This window comes from Bufo gargarizans, chromosome 8, assembly GCF_014858855.1.
Source record: "Bufo gargarizans isolate SCDJY-AF-19 chromosome 8, ASM1485885v1, whole genome shotgun sequence".
Lineage (NCBI taxonomy): Eukaryota > Metazoa > Chordata > Amphibia > Anura > Bufonidae > Bufo > Bufo gargarizans.
The window spans coordinates 195,787,615-195,807,012 of record NC_058087.1 but is presented as its reverse complement, the minus strand read 5'-3'; the positions used below and the strand labels follow the sequence as shown (position 1 = coordinate 195,807,012).

Here is a 19,398-nt window from a genome sequence, read left to right as displayed (position 1 = left end):
TTTTTTTTTGCAATTATACCCCATTTGGAATTTTTTCCCCCGCTTCCCACTACATCATATGCAATATTAAATGGTGGCGTTGGAAAGTACAACTTAAATCAAGCCCTCATATGGCTATGTGAACAGACACATATAAAAGTTATGGCTCTGGGAAGGCAGGGAACGCAAAACGAAAACACAAAAAAAAAAAAGAGAAAAGAAAATCAGGGTTAATGTTGAACCAAATTTATCAAAGTGCATCTATATCAGAAAATTATTAAAAAAATAAAATAATAAAATACAAATAAAAGAAAAAAGTGTATTCGCTGTCCCCCAACACTGACCTCTTGGAGAAAATATTTTGTGGCAAAAATATATTTAAAAATAATAAAGAAATTATAAAAAAAAAATACTAATAAAATACAAATAAAGGTAAAAAATTAAAAAGTGCAAAATAAAAAAAAAGTGTCAGTGTCCCTCAAACTCTTTTTATGACCACTTAAGGGACAGATTAGGTAGAAAAGATATATAAAAAATTAAGTAAAGAAATACATAAAATACATCCACACCAACCAAAGCCGTTGCGATTATTGCCCCAATCACATGAATCTATACATATTATATAACAAAACGACCGACACAAAATAGGGAACTAATTATAATTTATTTTAGTGTAAGTTTGCATATTTAAAGAATAAGGAGCATATAAATGACTTTAAAAATGTTTTGTACAGTTTTCCCCCAAATAAAACTGAAAAATAAATGATAAAACCCTATGTGTTATGTAAAAAAAAAGTTGAATATTATTTAGCTAGTCCAAAAATTAAAAGAGTTTCAACCTCTTGAACCACCATGTGCTCTAAATCATACAAAAATGTCTGGTCAGTTAGGCCTTTTTAGGCCTGGTCATTAAAGTGTTAACAATGAGCGCTTTCCCTGCTAGTAAGGTAAAGTGCTTACTGGTTATTGCATGGCGCCTGTAACTGGCAGGAGGCGGTAATAACCAGTGAGCGCCGTCCTCTGCGGTGAAGGAAAGCTCTGATTTATGAATAGGAGGCAGGAAGGAAAGGTCACCACTTTTCTGTGTTTTTCCAGTAAAAATGTTTTTTTTTTAACGAGTTCCTGCAGCATGGCTCCTGAGATAGAAGATTCATACTTACCCACTACCCCCCGCCACACTGCTCCCGCGGCTCCCATATTCTGGTCCCCGCGCTGTTTACACCTGGCAGTGCATGGGCATAGTCATACACCGCTCCAGCCAGTGATTGGCTTCAGCAGTGACATGGCTGCAGAGGTGCATATGACTATGCCCATGCACTGCCAGGTCTAAACAGCGCAGGGACCAGAAGATGGAGGCAGCGGGGGCAGTACGAAGGACCGGAGTATAACTATTCGGTTTCAAGGGCCATGCTGCAGAAACTTCTTAAAAAATATTTTTTACCGGGAAATCCACGTAAGCCCCTGTTACCTTGCACGATATTCCGGACAATTACTCGGAACTAGTCTTCATAGGCGCGCTCATTCCTGATATCTGGCGGTATAATCGTGCCGCCGATCAGCTAATAAATGAGAAATGACTTTTTTGTCGGCTGATTTGCATATTTTATCAGGGTGGCAGATGTACGATCATCGTCAGCAGATCTCCCGGTATAATCAGGAATGAGAACTCAATGGGGGAGGAATGACCGTGGTAGTGATCATAATGTCGCCCTCCATTTTAGATCTTTATTGCAGCAGCGCATTTTCTTTGCTTGTTTTATTCGCCCTGATTTATTTATTTTTTTGATACGGAGGACTCTATCTTATTTCCATAATAGTATTTATATGCAGCAGTCGCCATCTACAACCTGATCCTCGGTGCACGGCTCGGTGACATTAAGATGCACGTTGGTAGCACATAGATTTGCATCCAGTTCTCGTATTCAGTCATATCCAACACAGAGAAACGAAATGAGATCAGCACCAATGTTTGTAAAAAAGGTCAGGTCTGGTTCTCCAGCCTCACTTCACTGAATCCCCAAAAAATAACAAGACATCGACATCCGTCCCAGATTTTATTTTCATATGCAAACTGTTTACATTGAGATGGAATCTGCACCCGGCATGGACGCCAATATCTTTGCATCTTTTGGTTCTGTACAATATAATCATCCACTACGAGTAATGCAGCAATAGCTTCACACAACCAGACGAGAGCTTAGACCTCGTCTCCACCATGTTACTTATTCTAAGCTACGTGAACCTGGTCACAGCCTGGAGCACCGTCCTACCAGGAACCTCCCTGAACCTCTTCATTATTGCTGTGTATTTGAAATTTTGGAGAAAGTCGACCAGAGCCGGAGTCTGTGAGAAGATCCTGCTGTCCACAGCTATCACCCATGTCTGCCTGCAGGTCACACTGGGCCTGGATGCTGGCTTGGACTTTTTTGAAATATACTGCATAGACGCATTAACCTACAAAGCGATCTTCCTAGTTATTGTCTTTTTGATTGATGTTACGTTCTGGAACTCCACGTGGCTCTCCATTTACTGTTGTTTAAGACTGATCAATATTTCCCACCGTTTCTTCTTTGGATTTAAAGCTTGGTTCTCCTCCAGCATAGTCCGTCTTCTTCTTGGATCTGCAGTCATTGGCTTGGTCAATGCCATACCTTTTATCTGGATGTTTAACCTCAGAGCTTGTCCAAATGGGACTGAAGACTCCAGTGGAATAATGAGGGGGACTTACTACTGGGTGCTGGTCAATATTACATTCGGCTGTTGTCTACCATTTGCCTTGACTCTCCTGTGCAATGGACTAAGTGTGATCCACCTCCTGCGACATGTCTGGAGAGTAAAGCAGAACAACTCTTCGATGAGTAGCTCTCAACTCAGTGGCCATGTCCAAGCTGCCAAGACAATGATCCTTCGTGTCCTTGTAGAGTTCGGCTTCCAAGTAGACATGGTTTTCTTGATGTTGTCAGTCGATATTTACAATTCTGTACAAATGGTGTGCTGGACAATTCTCTGCTACTATCCATCCGCGCAATCCATAGCCATAATCCTGGGAAACCCTAAATTAAGGGAATTGTTCTGTGGTGGAGGAGCATCCTCCTCATGAGGTCTTCTGACCTTCGTGTGCTTCTGTACAATAGACTAGAAACAGCTAACATTCACATTCGTAAGGTCCTTTTCCACCGGCAGATGATCGGCTGAATGACCTTTTGTTCACAATCGATGCATGTTTGTTGGCTCATCGCATTTTTCAAGAAGTTGCACAATTGAACATTTGTAAATGATCACAAGTAGTGAGTGGTTGTTCATTCGGATGATTATCTGTCTGTGTGATGGGTTCTTAAAGGGTTTGGCCCATCTGGAACACTGATCGCGTATCGCTCCTATATAGAGAAGAGAGCCCTCGAAGTAAAGTAGAGGACACTGTGCATGCGTGGCGTGCTCTCCACTCATCGGCGAGTGAGTGCGGGGAATGGAGAGCGCACCACACAAGCGTTACCACCTCTCCTTTCACCGCCACAGAGGTGGACAGCTGGTGGCTGCTCATGCTCAGCTGCCCTCTGTTCACTTTGGGGGTCCCTAGAGATATGCAGTCAATGTCCTAGATAAGAATACTCCTGTTACAGGCAGAAATCTGCCCATGTAAAATGCCCCTTACCCATGCCCCCTCACTATTCTATATAATGGACACAGGCCGCTCTTCAGTCTCCCCATCATATATAGAAGTTATCACTCTCATCATCCTGACCCCTAGGCACTCACAATCTTATCTCTTTAAGTAAATCTCCTATCATTCCTGAAATGCACAATGTATCGATCACTCCTGACCTGTAAAGCTCACACTCTAATCTCTCCGTCATATACAATGTATCCCTCCCATCATCCCCGTCTCAAAGATTTATATATTGTCAGATCTCCATCTTCACACTGGTGACGATTAAAGGGATTTTATGTTTAAATATCTGGTCAGATTCCTCGAGAATTCCTGTGTCTCATTCCTAAAGGATACGTTATTACTTATTACATGTGCGGTGCAATCACAGTTTATTATAATCTACGGGAGACCATACCCTGCGTACAGAGAACTGCACCATGAAGTCAGGGAGTCGGCTTTCACTATCCTTTCATGCGAAAATATTCTAAATATGCAGTTGCAAGTATAAAGCAACCCTTTTGAATCGCCTGGATTTCTACGTTGACGCATAAACGTAAGTAAACCAGTTCTCCACACTGTATGGAGAAAATTAAGTGAACCTCTGTCTTAATGACTCCCCCTAGAGCTAATTGTCAAAAGGTGTTTCAGTTAAGGAGATAAGATTAGAGATTTGGTCCCACCAATGCTTTGACCAATAAATGGAGGCACACAAAGCCTGGTTACTGGCAAATCTGTTCTGAAGAAAGACTGGTTAGTATGGCTCATGCCTGAATGCAAGTAACTTCTGGGCCTGGTAGAAAGAGCATCATGGTTTGGGGCTGATTGGGGGGGATGGGGGTTGGCATCACTGTTCGAGGCTGTTGGAGAAGCACCTTGGTTTGGCAATGATCAAGGGAGCATCCTAGTTCTGGGCTCCAGCAGGCGCATCATGGATTGGGACTCATGGAGGAGCATCATAGTTTGGGGATATCATGCTTTGGGCCTGATGGAGGGAGCATCCTGGTTTGGGAAGACAGAGGGAGGATCATAGTTTTGGACTCTGTAGGAGCATCATTGTTTGGGGTCATGGAGGGGCATTACGGTTTGGGGTAGGTGAAGGATGCATAAGTCTCTGAGGCTGGTGGAGAGGGCATCATGCCTTGGGGCTGGTGGAGAAGGCATCATGGTTTTGCACTCCTGGAAGGGCATCATGGAGCGCTGCTTTGCTCCATCAATATCTGGATGCATTGTTATCATAGAGGAAAAACAGTTTTTTTTAGATGTAAGGGCAATATCCATGACCAAGCTGAAGGGGCATCGGGTGATGCAACAAAACATTAACCCAAAGCACAGCGCAAATCAAGTAAAGAATGGTGGTGTCATGGTCTTACCTGTCTGCCCTCCCTTGGTGAGTCGGGCCGGACTATGGCATCGGCTCTGGCGTCGCTCTGTTGCTTTGGCAACTAGCATTGCTGACAGAAGGGGCTGGTCGACCTGTCAGGGAACATGGACGCTGGACCAACAAGCACCGCTCCGGCTATTTAAACAGGCAGTTGCAAGCATGCTGTGGCCAGGGCAGAGAGCAAACTGGAGCGGATCCAGAACAACAGCACTCACACAGAACGAGCCCAGGACTGCAGCAGTGAAATGGGAAGCACCGGCCGCAGATCACCGCTGAACACGGAGCCTGAAACCGCGGCGGTAAGCAGGGGAACAGCGGCGCACAGCAGCCGCTGTTACAGCTACTTTTATTACTCTGGATTGCTGACCTTTTGCCTATTTCTCTGGATTTACCACTGTTTTCTAATTTTGCCTCTGACGTGACCTCCTGGTATTTGACTGCTTGATCTTGGACTCTGTTTGTTATTAGACTCTGTTATCTTCTGGTTTCACTTTGCTGTGTATTTGACTTAGCTTTTCAGTTCTGAGCCAGCCCTGGTTTTGCCCTCTTTCTGTCTCACTGCTCTTTTCCCCATTAGGTTTAGACCCCTGCACTTGGTCATGTCAGGGATCAAGTTTTGGGCTGTTATTTAGGGCAGACCATGAAAGTAGGTAGAGGAAGTAGTGCGGGTGAAGTACAGGGCCGCACTGTTGCCAACCTTTCATGACAGGTAAAATAAAAGATTTGTGTTTTGCTATGGCCGAATCAGAATCCTGTCCTTCACCCTATGGAGACGCTGCGACAAGACGAGGGCTCTGCACACACAGCCTCCCAGAAATATTGAGGAACTGAAACACATTTTCAGGGAGGAATGGTCCAAAATACCTCCTCAACATTGTGCAAATATTATGTATAGCTACAGGAATAGTTTGGTAGAGGTGATTGCTGGGGATCTACAGGCTATAAAATGCGAAGGTTCACTTAGGGCTCTTTCACATGAGCGGATGCCGTGCGGGTAATCTGCTGCGTGAAAGAGAGCCAAGCCCCGCTCTGGACAGCAGAGACACCGAGCTGTAACATGACTGATAACGCTCCGCGCCTCTCTGTGATCTTTTTACTACAAAATCATGGCAACAACTTTATCTCACTGTGATATTGTAGTAAAAAGATCACAGAGAGGCAGGGAGCCAGTGATGGTCAGTTCGCAGTGTTCGCCAGCGAATATATGCGGGCTGCCATCTTTAGTAAGGTAGACTCACCCATCCGGCGATGCACAGGTAAGCCCTTACCTGTGCCAGGAGCCGGTCTGAAATCAAATGCAGCCACCGGGAGCAGGCAGTTCAGAGAACAGCCGCCGGGGGCCTTCATCGGGCTGGTCTCGGAACTGCCTGTTCCCAGTGACTGCATTTGATTTCAGACCGGCTCCTGGCACAGGCACAGGTAAGGGCTTACCTGTGCATCGCCGGACGGGTGAGTCTACCTTACTAAAGATGGCAGCCCGCATGTGTTCGCTGGCGAACACCGCTAACTGACCATCACTGCACGGAGCATTATCAGTCATGTTACAGCTCCGTGTCTCTGCTGTCCGGAGCGGGGCTTGGCTGTCTTTCACGCAGCGGATTACCCGCACAGCATCCGCTCATGTGAAAGAGCCCGTAGGGCTGCTTCAGACGAGCGTGTCCAGTGCGTATCCCCTGTTCTAGACACTGCTCGTTTCTCAGGAGCACAGGGCATTATACTGATTTATAATGCTGTGTGTCTCAACATGACCTTACTGCTACAGAATTAGGCTACATGCACACGACCGTTGTGTGTTTTGCAGTCTGCAAATCGCGGATCCGCAAAACATGGATGGCATCCGTGTGCGTTCTGCAATTTGCGGAATGGGAAATCACGCTCACACACAGAGTTTGATTTCCGCAGTGGACACGCTCGTCTGTAACAGACATGCAAAGTTTGTATAGAAACATTGTAACCTTCATGGAGCTGCACAATCAGGACCCCTGGAAAGCTGGATGATATCTACTGTAGATGGGGTGGTCACCCAGCTTCCTACAGCCTCGGTGCTTGGACACTGAAGGTCAGATGTATGGTGCACAATCAGGACCCCTGGAAAGCTGGATGATATCTACTGTAGATGGGGTGGTCACCCAGCTTCCTACAGCCTCGGTGCATGGACACTGAAGGGCAGATGTATGGTGCACAGTCAGGACCCCTGGAAAGCTGGATGATATCTTCTGTAGATGGGGTGGTCACCCAGCTTCTTACAGCCTCAGTGCATGGACACTGAAGGTCAGATGTATGGTGCACAGTCAGGACCTCTGGAAAGCTGGATGATATCTACTGTAGATGGGGTGGTCACCCAGCTTCTTACAGCCTCGGTGCATGGACACTGAAGGTCAGATGTATGGTGCACAATCAGGACCCCTGGAAAGCTGGATGATATCTACTGTAGATGGGGTGGTCACCCAGCTTCCTACAGCCTCGGTGCATGGACACTGAAGGGCAGATGTATGGTGCACAGTCAGGACCCCTGGAAAGCTGGATGATATCTTCTGTAGATGGGGTGGTCACCCAGCTTCTTACAGCCTCAGTGCATGGACACTGAAGGTCAGATGTATGGTGCACAATCAGGACCCCTGGAAAGCTGGATGATATCTACTGTAGATGGGGTGGTCACCCAGCTTCCTACAGCCTCGGTGCATGGACACTAAAGGTCAGATGTATGGTGCACAGTCAGGACCCCTGGAAAGCTGGATGATATCTACTGTAGATGGGGTGGTCACCCAGCTTCCTACAGCCTCAGTGCATGGACACTAAAGGTCAGATGTATGGTGCACAGTCAGGACCCCTGGAAAGCTGGATGATATCTACTGTAGATGGGGTGGTCACCCAGCTTCCTACAGCCTCAGTGCATGGACACTGAAGGTCAGATGTATGGTGCACAGTCAGGACCCCTGGAAAGCTGGATGATATCTACTGTAGATGGGGTGGTCACCCAGCTTCCTACAGCCTCGGTGCATGGACACTGAAGGTCAGATGTATGGTGCACAGTCAGGACCCCTGGAAAGCTGGATGATATCTACTGTAGATGGGGTGGTCACCCAGCTTCCTACAGCCTCGGTGCATGGACACTGAAGGTCAGATGTATGGTGCACAGTCAGGACCCCTGGAAAGCTGGATGATATCTACTGTAGATGGGGTGGTCACCCAGCTTCCTACAGCCTCGGTGCATGGACACTAAAGGTCAGATGTATGGTGCACAGTCAGGACCCCTGGAAAGCTGGATGATATCTACTGTAGATGGGGTGGTCACCCAGCTTCCTACAGCCTCAGTGCATGGACACTAAAGGTCAGATGTATGGTGCACAGTCAGGACCCCTGGAAAGCTGGATGATATCTACTGTAGATGGGGTGGTCACCCAGCTTCCTACAGCCTCAGTGCATGGACACTGAAGGTCAGATGTATGGTGCACAGTCAGGACCCCTGGAAAGCTGGATGATATCTACTGTAGATGGGGTGGTCACCCAGCTTCCTACAGCCTCGGTGCATGGACACTGAAGGTCAGATGTATGGTGCACAGTCAGGACCCCTGGAAAGCTGGATGATATCTTCTGTAGATGGGGTGGTCACCCAGCTTCTTACAGCCTCAGTGCATGGACACTGAAGGTCAGATGTATGGTGCACAGTCAGGACCCCTGGAAAGCTGGATGATATCTACTGTAGATGGGGTGGTCACCCAGCTTCCTACAGCCTCGGTGCATGGACACTGAAGGTCAGATGTATGGTGCACAGTCAGGACCCCTGGAAAGCTGGATGATATCTACTGTAGATGGGGTGGTCACCCAGCTTCTTACAGCCTCGGTGCATGGACACTGAAGGTCAGATGTATGGTGCACAGTCAGGACCCCTGGAAAGCTGGATGATATCTACTGTAGATGGGGTGGTCACCCAGCTTCCTACAGCCTCAGTGCATGGACACTAAAGGTCAGATGTATGGTGCACAGTCAGGACCCCTGGAAAGCTGGATGATATCTACTGTAGATGGGGTCGTCACCCAGCTTCCTACAGCCTCAGTGCATGGACACTGAAGGTCAGATGTATGGTGCACAATCAGGACCCCTGAAAAGCTGGATGATATCTACTGTAGATGGGGTCGTCACCCAGCTTCCTACAGCCTCAGTGCATGGACACTGAAGGGCAGATGTATGGTGCACAGTCAGGACCCCTGAAAAGCTGGATGATATCTACTGTAGATGGGGTGGTCACCCAGCTTCCTACAGCCTCGGTGCTTGGACACTGAAGGTCAGATGTATGGTGCACAATCAGGACCCCTGGAAAGCTGGATGATATCTACTGTAGATGGGGTGGTCATCCAGCTTCCTACAGCCTCGGTGCATGGACACTGAAGGGCAGATGTATGGTGCACAGTCAGGACCCCTGGAAAGCTGGATGATATCTTCTGTAGATGGGGTGGTCACCCAGCTTCTTACAGCCTCGGTGCTTGGACACTGAAGGTCAGATGTATGGTGCACAATCAGGACCCCTGGAAAGCTGGATGATATCTACTGTAGATGGGGTGGTCACCCAGCTTCCTACAGCCTCGGTGCATGGACACTGAAGGTCAGATGTATGGTGCACAGTCAGGTAGTTTGACCATTCAGAACCCTTGCAGAGAAGGAGGACCATCTACTGTACTGGTTGTCACCCAGCTTTCCCAGAGAAAGATATGAACTGTCTGACTAAGATTACAATTTGACAGGATTTGAGGGCTAATATTTATGGCTCTTTAATACTCATCCCTTTTCCTTTCAGATGGCATTTCATGGAGGGTTGGGTCTACATTCTGTTTTTATTGCAGGCCTTCCCCTTTAAGACGATGCAGCAGAGTCCTCTGTGCGATCACATTCAGCAGCACTAGGGAGTGACTGAGCTTAAGTGAAAGTGAAAGAAACTGTTACTTCAAATGAAAATAACAGACGGTAAAATCCTAGGATCCAGCAGGAGCCGGACCCCTGAACGCTGGCCTGTCCTCACCGGAGCTAGAAGAGGACGCCGCTGCTTCCCCCCAAAACTTAGAACAAGAACCTGAAGAATGAGCAGAGACTTAGAGACGAACCCAAGTCACAGCAGATCAGAAGAGAGGACGAAGAGTAACAAGGTGCCGTCATGGTTCAGGTACGGCGTCACCCCTCAGATACCGGAGGTCACGTAACAATGGCGACTACTGTGCGCCTCGTGAAAATAATGAATATATATATTAACCCTGTAAGGTGCAACCTATTTAGGGACTTTACCCCTTAGGCCTCTTTCACACGGGCGTTGCGGATTGGGGCCGGATGCGTTCAGGGAAAATGGTGCGATTTTGACACTAGAACATGTCAGTTTTGACTGCGATTGCGTTCCATGTTTGCGTTTTTTCCACGCGGGTGCAAAACATTGTAATGCGTTTTGCACGCGCGTGAGAAAAATCGGCATATTTGGTACCCGAACCCGGACTTCTTCACAGAAGTTCGGGCTTGGGATCGGTGTTGTGTAGATTGTATTATTTTCCCTTATAACATGGTTATAAGGGAAAATAATAGCACTCTTAATACAGAATATATAGTACAATAGCGCTGGAGGGGTTAAAAAAAATAATTTAACTCACCTTAAGCCACTTGATCGCGCAGCCCGGCGCAACGCCCGTGTGAAAGAGGCCTAAGTGCCGGAGGAGGTGGAGTCATGGAGATGGCCGAGCAGCCGGCGTTCTATCAAAAAACCCTACCCCGTGAAAATACCATACCCCACGTGACTTCCGGTGAAGCGATCAGCTGGAGAAGGGGGTGTGCGCCTCAGTGCAAGAGCACTATTGGCCAGGGATCGCTCGCACAGTGACCCACCATCCGAACTCGCTACCCCTCACGGACACCGCGCGTGCGCCCTCAGGGGTAAGGAGATCTGATGGTTGTTTATCTTCTGAAATCTCCTTACCCTCACATTGCGCACGCGCGGACACAGCGCTTAAAGGGAACCTGTCACTGGGATTTTGTGTATAGAGTTGAGGTCATGGGTTGCTAGATATCCGCTAGCACAGCCGCAATACCCAGTCCCCATAGCTCTGTGTGCTTTTATTGTGTAAAAAAAACTATTTGATACATATGCAAATTACCCTGAGATGAGTCCGGCCCCGACTCCTCTCACATACAGGACTCATCTCAGGTTAATTTGCATATGTATCAAATAGTTTTTTTTACACAATAAAAGCACACAGAGCTATGGGGACTGGGTATTGCGGATGTGCTAGTGGCCATCTAGCAACCCATGTCCTCAGCTCTATACACAAAATCCAGGTGACAGGTTCCCTTTAAGATGCATTGCTGGCTGGCTTCCATCAGGTCGGTCTCTCCCTGCTCCCAGCACTATCAGCCGTGCGCACTGAGGGGTAGGGAGTTCGGATGGTGGTTCGCTGTGCGAGCGATCCCTGGCCGATAGTGCGCTTGCACACCTGTGGTAGTGCACTTGCGCTGAGGCGCACACCCCCTTCTCCAGCTGATCGCTTCACTGGAATTCACGTGGGGTATGGTATTTTCACGGCGTAGTGTTTTTTGATAGAACACCGGCGCTCCGCTATTTCTGTAATTCCCATAGCAGTCACCGGGGGCCACACGAAGAGCCCCATCCACCGCCATAAGAGTGATGGCCACAGCTGAGCGCTGGGTTTGCTATATATAACGCAATCATTTTTAATATTTTATTTCTGAGGGGAAATGCTAAATCACAATTTTTTGGGTGTTAAAAGTTTTGCTCTGTCCGTCATGTGACATAATTGAATAGTTTGTGTCGTTAATGACGCGCTGATACTAATTCTGACCTTCAGAGCGTCTGCTGCTGGTATCACTGGGGGTACTGTTCTCCTTATGGATAATGACTAGTAGGTAAAAGGAGTCTTAAAGGGTTTGTCTGAGTTATGTAAAGATATATAAAGCTGATGTCAGCAGTATATGGGTCCATTCAGACGTCAGTAGTGTTTTGCAGTCCGCAAACCACTGACACTGCACATCGCCAGCACTATATGGCCTCATGCACACGACCGTTGTGTGCATCCGTGGCCGTTGTGCCGTTTTCTGTTTTTTTTTCGCGGACCCATTGACTTTCAATGGGTCAGTGGAAAAATCAGAAAATGCACCGTTTTGCAGCCGAGACCGTGATCCGTGTATCCTGTCCGTCAAAAAAATATGACCTGTCCGGACAACGGTTCACGGACCCATTCAAGTCAATAGGTCAGTGAAATAACACGGATGCACACAAGATTGGCATCCGTGTCCGTGATCCGTGGCCGTAGGTTACTTTCATACAGACGGATCCGAAGATCCGTCTGCATAAAAGCTTTTTCAGAGCTGAGTTTTCACTTCGTGAAAACTCAGATCCGACAGTATATTCTAACACAGAGGCGTTCCCATGGTGATGGGGATGCTTCAGGTTAGAATATACTAAAAGAACTGTGTACATGACTGCCTCCCTCCCCTGTAGTTAACTCATTTGTAGCCAGTGGGCCCCCCTCCTCCCTCCCCTGTAGTTAACTCGTTGGTGGCCAGCCCCCCCTCCCTCCCCTGTAGTTAACTCATTTGTAGCCAGTGGGCCCCCCTCCTCCCTCCCCTGTAGTTAACTCGTTGGTGGCCAGCCCCCCCCTCCCTCCCCTGTAGTTAACTCATTGGTGGCCAGTGGGCCCCCCCTCCCTCCCCTGTAGTTAACTCGTTGGTGGCCAGTGGGCCCTCTCCCCTCCCTCCCCCTCCTAATTAAAATTTCCCCCCCTATCATTGGTGGCAGTGGAGAGTACCGATCGGAGTCCCAGTTTAATCGCTGGGGCTCCGATCGGTAACCATGGCAACCGGGACGCTACTGCAGTCCCGGTTGCCATGGTTGCTTAGCAATTTGTAGAAGCTTCATACTTACCTGCGAGCTGCGATGTCTGTGACCGGCCGGGAGCTCCTCCTACTGGTAAGTGACAGGTCTGTGCGGCGCATTGCCTAATGATCTGTCACTTACCAGTAGGAGGAGCTCCCGGCCGGACAGAGACATCGCTGCTCGCAGGTAAGTATGATGCTTCTACAAATTGCTAAGCAACCATGGCAACCGGGACTGCAGTAGCGTCCCGGTTGCCATGGTTACCGATCGGAGCCCCAGCGATTAAACTGGGACTCCGATCGGTACTCTCCACTGCCACCAATGATAGGGGGGGAGATTTTAATTAGGAGGGGGAGGGAGGGGAGAGGGCCCACTGGCCACCAACGAGTTAACTACAGGGGAGGGAGGGGGGGCTCACTGGCCACCAATGAGTTAACTACAGGGGAGGGAGAGGGCCCACTGGCCACCAACGAGTTAACTACAGGGGAGGGAGGGGGGGGCCCACTGGCTACAAATGAGTTAACTACAGGGGAGGGAGGGGGGGGCTGGCCACCAACGAGTTAACTACAGGGGAGGGAGGGGGGGCCCACTGGCCACCAACGAGTTAACTACAGGGGAGGGGGGCCCACTGGCCACCAACGAGTTAACTACAGGGGAGGGAGGGGGGCCCACTGGCCACCAATGAGTTAACTACAGGGGAGGGAGAGGGCCCACTGGCTACAAATGAGTTAACTACAGGGGAGGGAGGGGGGGGGGGGGCTGGCCACCAACGAGTGAACTACAGGGGAGGGAGGGGGGGGCCCACTGGCTACAAATGAGTTAACTACAGGGGAGGGAGGGGGGGGCTGGCCACCAACGAGTTAACTACAGGGGAGGGAGGGGGGGCCCACTGGCCACCAACGAGTGAACTACAGGGGAGGGAGGGGGGGCCCACTGGCCACCAATGAGTTAACTACAGGGGAGGGAGGGGGGGCCCACTGGCCACCAATGAGTTAACTACAGGGGAGGGAGGGGGGGGCTGGCCGCACTGGCCACCAATGAGTTAAAAACAGGGGGGGGGGGGGGGGGCAATCATGTACACAGTTTTTTAGTATATTCTAACCTGAAGCGTCCCCATCACCATGGGAACGCCTCTGTGTTAGAATATACTGTCGGATCTGAGTTTCACAATCTAACTCATATCCAACAGTATATTCTAACATAGAGGCGTTCCCATGGTGATGGGGACGCTTCAAGTTAAAATATACCATCGGATTGGAGAATACTCAGATCCGATGGTATAAAGGGACTCCTGACTTTACATTAAAAGTCAATGGGGGACCGATCCGTTTGCAATTGCTCCATATTGTGTCAACGTCAAACGGATCCGTCCCCATTGACTTGCATTGTAATTTAGGACGGATCCGTTTGGCTCCGCACGGCCCTCCAAAAATCAAGGAAGACCCACGGACGAAAAAACGGTCACGGATAACGGACATACGGTGAGGACTGGTGCAGACACGGACCTGCTCCTCAGGCCTGTTTACAAGACCTCATCAGAGCAGGGAGAGAAGCTGACCTCACAGGTCATGTGACCCTCAGCGAGATCTGAGAAAGCAGCCACTGCAGATGAAGTAAGTGAATTGCAAAGCCCTTACATTTGATTGGCTAGAAACATGCAAAGTACAAAAAAATAACTCAGACAACCCCTTTAAAGGGCATGCAGTTGGCTTAGGTCTACTAGGCAGTCTCCATAAATAGGAATGGTACATAGATGATTGTGATTATAATGAGAATGATGATAATCCTGTTAAAGATGATAATGATTTATTCTGTCGTTTTTAGGAATCTCTTTAGAAGAAATAAAGCAAAAAAAGAGTAAGTAAATTTGTGTCACCTCTCTCACCTAATATCCTGTTATATTCTGTCTACATAAAGGAACATGTGCTTCACAGTGATGATGATGAGAGTGATGGTGATGATAGTGATAATGATAGTAATGGCAATGAAAGTGATGATGATGATAATCATGGCGATGATAGTGATTGTAATGAAAGTGATGATGATGGCGATGATTGTGATGATGATGATAATGTTGATGATGCTACTGATGATAATAAATCCTTGAATCTTCCTCTCCTGTCACATTGCAGCATTTAGTCTTCATAGACACGTATCCTACATAACAATAAGGACTTTCAGGACTGTGGTGCTGCAGTGCACCGTGGTATCGCGGATCAGTGAACTACAGGTGGCAGACGGAACATAACGGCGCTCATAGTACTAAACACAAAGGGTAATAGGAGTGCATTCAGACTGTATAGGCCAAGGACCTCAGAGTTATTGGGGTATTACTTTATATATAACCTTAGGGGGTCATTTATTATACTGAAATTGGCCTAAATTAGGCAGATTTCAGACGCAGATGGCAGCACAGCGGTTAGTTGCGCCGCTATCTGCGACTTTACCCCGCTCATGCCAGGTCTAAAATTGTGGAAGGGAAGGAGTCGGCAATTCAGTCTCATTTACCATTTTCTACGCCTGTTTTAGGTGTACAACCCCGACAATCAGGGGCGTAGCTAAAGGCTCATGGGCCCTGGTGCAAGAGTTTAGCTTAGGCCCCACTTCCCTTGTTGGCAAGGGGCAGGGGAGCACATAGCCTTCCTGCTGCCAGAAGCAAACATTGAAAGGGCACCCCCCCCAATCTAAATTCTTGACCTAACCCCTTCCCTCCAGCCAGAGGTGTAAATTGACCAGCATGCACTTTAAAAAAATGCCAGTGTCTTATGTGACACAAGGGTCTTTGGGCCCCCTCAGGCTCCTGGGCCCGGTAGCGACTGCTACCTCTGCACCCCCTATAGCTACGCCCCTGCCGACAATAAACACATGTGTACCCAGACCATTAGAAGCCCAAAGGATCATAAAATATCAAATCCTTTATTTCATATCATAATCATATTAGTTCAAGATTAAAAACCATAAGAGTCCACATTACGTGACTGAGGGACCACCGGAGAAGGCTGGCAATAAAGCTCTATATATCGGAGCAGGCAAACACCATAGTGGCGTATTAATACATCATATTTCACAAAAAGAAAATAATATAATCAGTAAAGTAATATAAACCTAAGTCTAACAGTGAGATTAGATTGTGAGCCATGTACACACCCAACATATCCCTGCCATACCAGTGTCCCTCACCTCAGGTTTCCCCTGACGAAGCCGTTGGGCGAAACGTGTTGGTTCAGTGAGGGACACTGGTATGGCAGGGATATTCTGGTTTATTGTAGGAGTTGTATTAGTATTTATGTGGCTCTGGTAGGTCGGTTCTTATAGGTTTTCTGTGTTAGGTGTAGAAAAAGGTCTAAATGTAAGACAGCAAGAAAGCTCGGAAGCCGTCTTACATTTAGAACTGGCGCTGGATGCGCCGAAGTTATAGAGAAGCCGGCGCCACTTTATAACTTCGGCGGATCCTCTACCAGTTTAGGGCGTTATTAGGTCCGCCATCTAAAACGCCAGTCTTAATAACTGTGCCCCTTAGTATTTAGTACTTTCAGAGTTATGTTGTGTTCCCTTTACTTGTTGCCCTGTACATCCACGTATCTTTTTTTATAATCTCGCAGGGTGTTTTTATTTTTTTGCATGTTTTCTTTTTAACTACAGGTGGCAGACCTCATCGTGTAACCTCACCCGTCACTCCAGGAGCTCTGCTGTCTCTCATCCATTGGATGGGCTGGCAGCAGATCAGTGTGGCAGTGTGACTCGCCAACCGCAGCCAATCACGCGGCACAGACATTTTAAAAGATTTGTACTATTTTTGACAATCTGTAAATTCACCCTTCCTCTGTCGATACTGATAAATCTCCAATGTACACTGTAACTGCCCCCTGCTGAGGGCCACACAGGAAGCACTGAGGGCCACAGAGGAAAGTACTGAGGACCCGTGGGGGCATCCAGTGTGTTGTTGTGACCTGTGTTTTATTTCAGTGATGGACAGTCTCCACAGCCGGGTAAGAAGCCGAAATCACCGCGACAGTACAATACTGAGCCCTCACCACCTGGACCAGTGTACGGAGGTACGTATAAAGTGTGATGTGCAGCATCGCGGGGTGGAGAGACAGCGGAGCTGAATGGCGGCCCTGCCTGGCGTACTGCCCTGAACCATCTCTTGGCATTCAGTCCATCGACTCTTATTGTATAGAAGTCACATGACACGTTTTAGGGCCACATTGCCCCCCATATGTGAAGTCACCATCACTCCTAATACTGTTACCATCAAACAGTGTCGGATATAGGACTGTAAAAAACAACTTCCACACACACATGTATCATACATGCCAGAAGAGGGGGCGATCCCACAGACCCCAATCCATGACTACAGGGAGTGAGATCTGGGGTCTGTATTTCTTTAGGGGGTCTGATCTTGTCTCGTGGCTTGTCCTCCACCCCTCACCTGGTGTCACCCATTCTCCTCCCTCTGTCCTGTGTGACGTCTCCTCACTTTGGACTTCATCTTCTTGTTTCTATTTCTTGTAGACGAGTTCGGTGACGACACAAGTTTGTCATTTAAAGGAAAAATGGAGAAGTTGCAAAAAACAATGAAAAGTAAATGTCTTTTCTTACATCTGTTTCCCATTTCTCTGTCAAATATATAAAATGAATCTTTCTGTTCTTGTTTTTAGCGCCACATGGCAGTAAGGTAAGTGGAGATTTCTTTTGCATACTTTTCCTCCTGTAGAAGCGTGCTCCAAAAGTCTAAACTGTGTACTAGGACCCACCTTCCATGTGCCATTTATAATACCGCTGTCTTCTTATGTGGCAGAGAGGCCTTTGGGCTCCTTGAGACATTAGGGCCCGGGTGTGACTGATGTCTCTGCACCCCTCCCCTGGTCTCCACCACGTGCAGTTTTGGGTTGATCTTGGTCATCCTCCAGCTGTATGGTCATAAAATAAATTAGCTGTAGGATGATACAAGAAATGTTTTACTCTAGGTAGACTAACCGTAAAAACCTGCACGAAAAACCAAGAAACAATTGGTGCAATTTATCTGCCAGATAAAGGGATCAGTCAATCAAGGGTCTAACATCCGCAAGTCTCGGAGCATCTACTCAAAAGGATGGCCGACATCTACTTTGGCCACCAGTACGGCTCACAGATGACTTTTCGAGACTCCCGAGTGGGAAAGCTGTTTATTCTGTGATAGATTCCAACTCTGGAGAAAAATGAGGACAACCTCTGTGGGAGCTGTCCTGGTGGCCATATTGAGATTCACTTCCCCCAAAAGAGACATAAAAAAAAGTAATGGCCGAACTTTTTCACAGCTTGGAAGATGACTTGGAGACATTATGTGAGAGATAAAAGGCCTGCACTCTGACTGGTTTTAATGACATGAATTACAATGGATTTTATATTCTGTTTTCTAAGAAAGTCAGAATTTTTTCGAGATCAGCAGATTGTGAATATGAATGGCTGAAAACAAGGCTGGAATCTGAACAATTCAAAAAGATTGTGAAGAGCGTCCGGCCTTGTTGTATCACCAACGACGGATCCGAGCAGTTCCGCGCAGACGTGGCTCGATGCAATTTCGGGATTCTGTATCACAGCAAGAACAGAGGGCGAATCAATATCACTGACGTCACCGACTCTCTGTACGACGAGGAGCTACGATATCTGTCTGATAAGCTAGGTGAGAGAATATGAGTGGCCATGGGAGTGAGCAGACAGGTGAAGCCACTGAGATAGGCTTTGGTTCTACAACTGTGTGTGATCCATTTCAATTCTTCGTCTTTTCATTATATCTTTCACAATCTTCTAATATTGTTTGCTGAGAGAATATTTCATTTCTGAAATACAGGAGCAGAGAACGTGATTGTGGTGATCGATGATCTGGAGGACAGCAGTGAAAAGCGTAGGAGCAAAATCCTGAACTCTCAGCCCAGCCTAAAAACAATGGCCAAGGACGTCTTCTTATTCTCCCCTGATGAAAAGAAGTAACGGAGAGTCACAAGAAAACAGGGTCAGAAGCTGAGACCCGTCCCCTCTCTGTCACTTGTGTAATCACAAACCTTCTAGAAATCTATACTGAAGTAAATAGTCACATTAGATTATTATAATGTTTATATGTGGAGTGTTTGGGGGTACTATATCTTCTTATGGAGAGGGCCTCATCGGAGTGAGGAGTCTTAAAGGCCAGGCAATGCTCCTCTGGAATTCTGGGAAGAAGGGATGCAAATGAGATCTTAACAAGCTCCGCCTCTAAAGCCACCAGATGTAAAGCGGCTATCCTAGACCTCAATGTTCGACCTTTTAACTAGGCCTTCAGAAATAACTTAAATGAGTATTATCATGATTTGGTTTTCTTCGTGAAAGTTGGGATGTACTAGTGCTGGTTTGTTATGGCCCAAAATAGCATGGACAATTATGTCTAGAATTAAAAAACTGTAAAAAATCAGTCTCCTGTGGTGTGGCAGCGACCCTCATCTTGATTCTTAATGAGTTAGGCTACTTTCACACTGGTGTTTTGGCTTCCCGTTTCTGAGATCC

General features: G+C 47.5%; 3 protein-coding genes across 3 annotated transcripts in view; all 3 read left to right on the top strand.

Annotated features, from left to right (window-relative positions):
* The window catches only part of LOC122944600, a 565,582-nt gene that overhangs the window by 248,623 nt on the left and 297,561 nt on the right, over window positions 1–19,398 (top strand). The gene's annotated exons all lie outside the window — the stretch shown is intronic.
* On the top strand, window positions 2,195–3,079 carry LOC122945547 (taste receptor type 2 member 9-like). The gene has a single exon (XM_044304610.1). It carries the CDS (start codon window positions 2,195–2,197, stop codon window positions 3,077–3,079), a length of 885 nt encoding a protein of 294 aa, XP_044160545.1.
* On the top strand, window positions 9,899–19,303 carry LOC122944602. The gene is made up of 7 exons (XM_044303048.1): window positions 9,899–10,167; window positions 14,701–14,733; window positions 16,843–16,931; window positions 17,392–17,460; window positions 17,538–17,554; window positions 18,280–18,541; window positions 18,710–19,303. The coding sequence occupies exons 1-7, from the start codon at window positions 10,085–10,087 to the stop codon at window positions 18,847–18,849; spliced, it is 693 nt and encodes a 230-aa protein (XP_044158983.1). The 5' UTR covers window positions 9,899–10,084; the 3' UTR covers window positions 18,850–19,303.

Excerpts from the sequence above, each read along its gene's own strand:
- LOC122944602 (XM_044303048.1), top strand. The coding sequence starts at position 10,085 with ATGAGCAGAGACTTAGAGACGAACCCAAGTCACAGCAGATCAGAAGAG. Across the intron at positions 10,168-14,700 it reads AAGGTGCCGTCATGGTTCAG|GAATCTCTTTAGAAGAAATA; the intron begins GTACGGCGTCAC and ends TGTCGTTTTTAG. Across the intron at positions 16,932-17,391 it reads ACCTGGACCAGTGTACGGAG|ACGAGTTCGGTGACGACACA; the intron begins GTACGTATAAAG and ends TATTTCTTGTAG.
- LOC122945547 (XM_044304610.1), top strand. The coding sequence starts at position 2,195 with ATGTTACTTATTCTAAGCTACGTGAACCTGGTCACAGCCTGGAGCACC.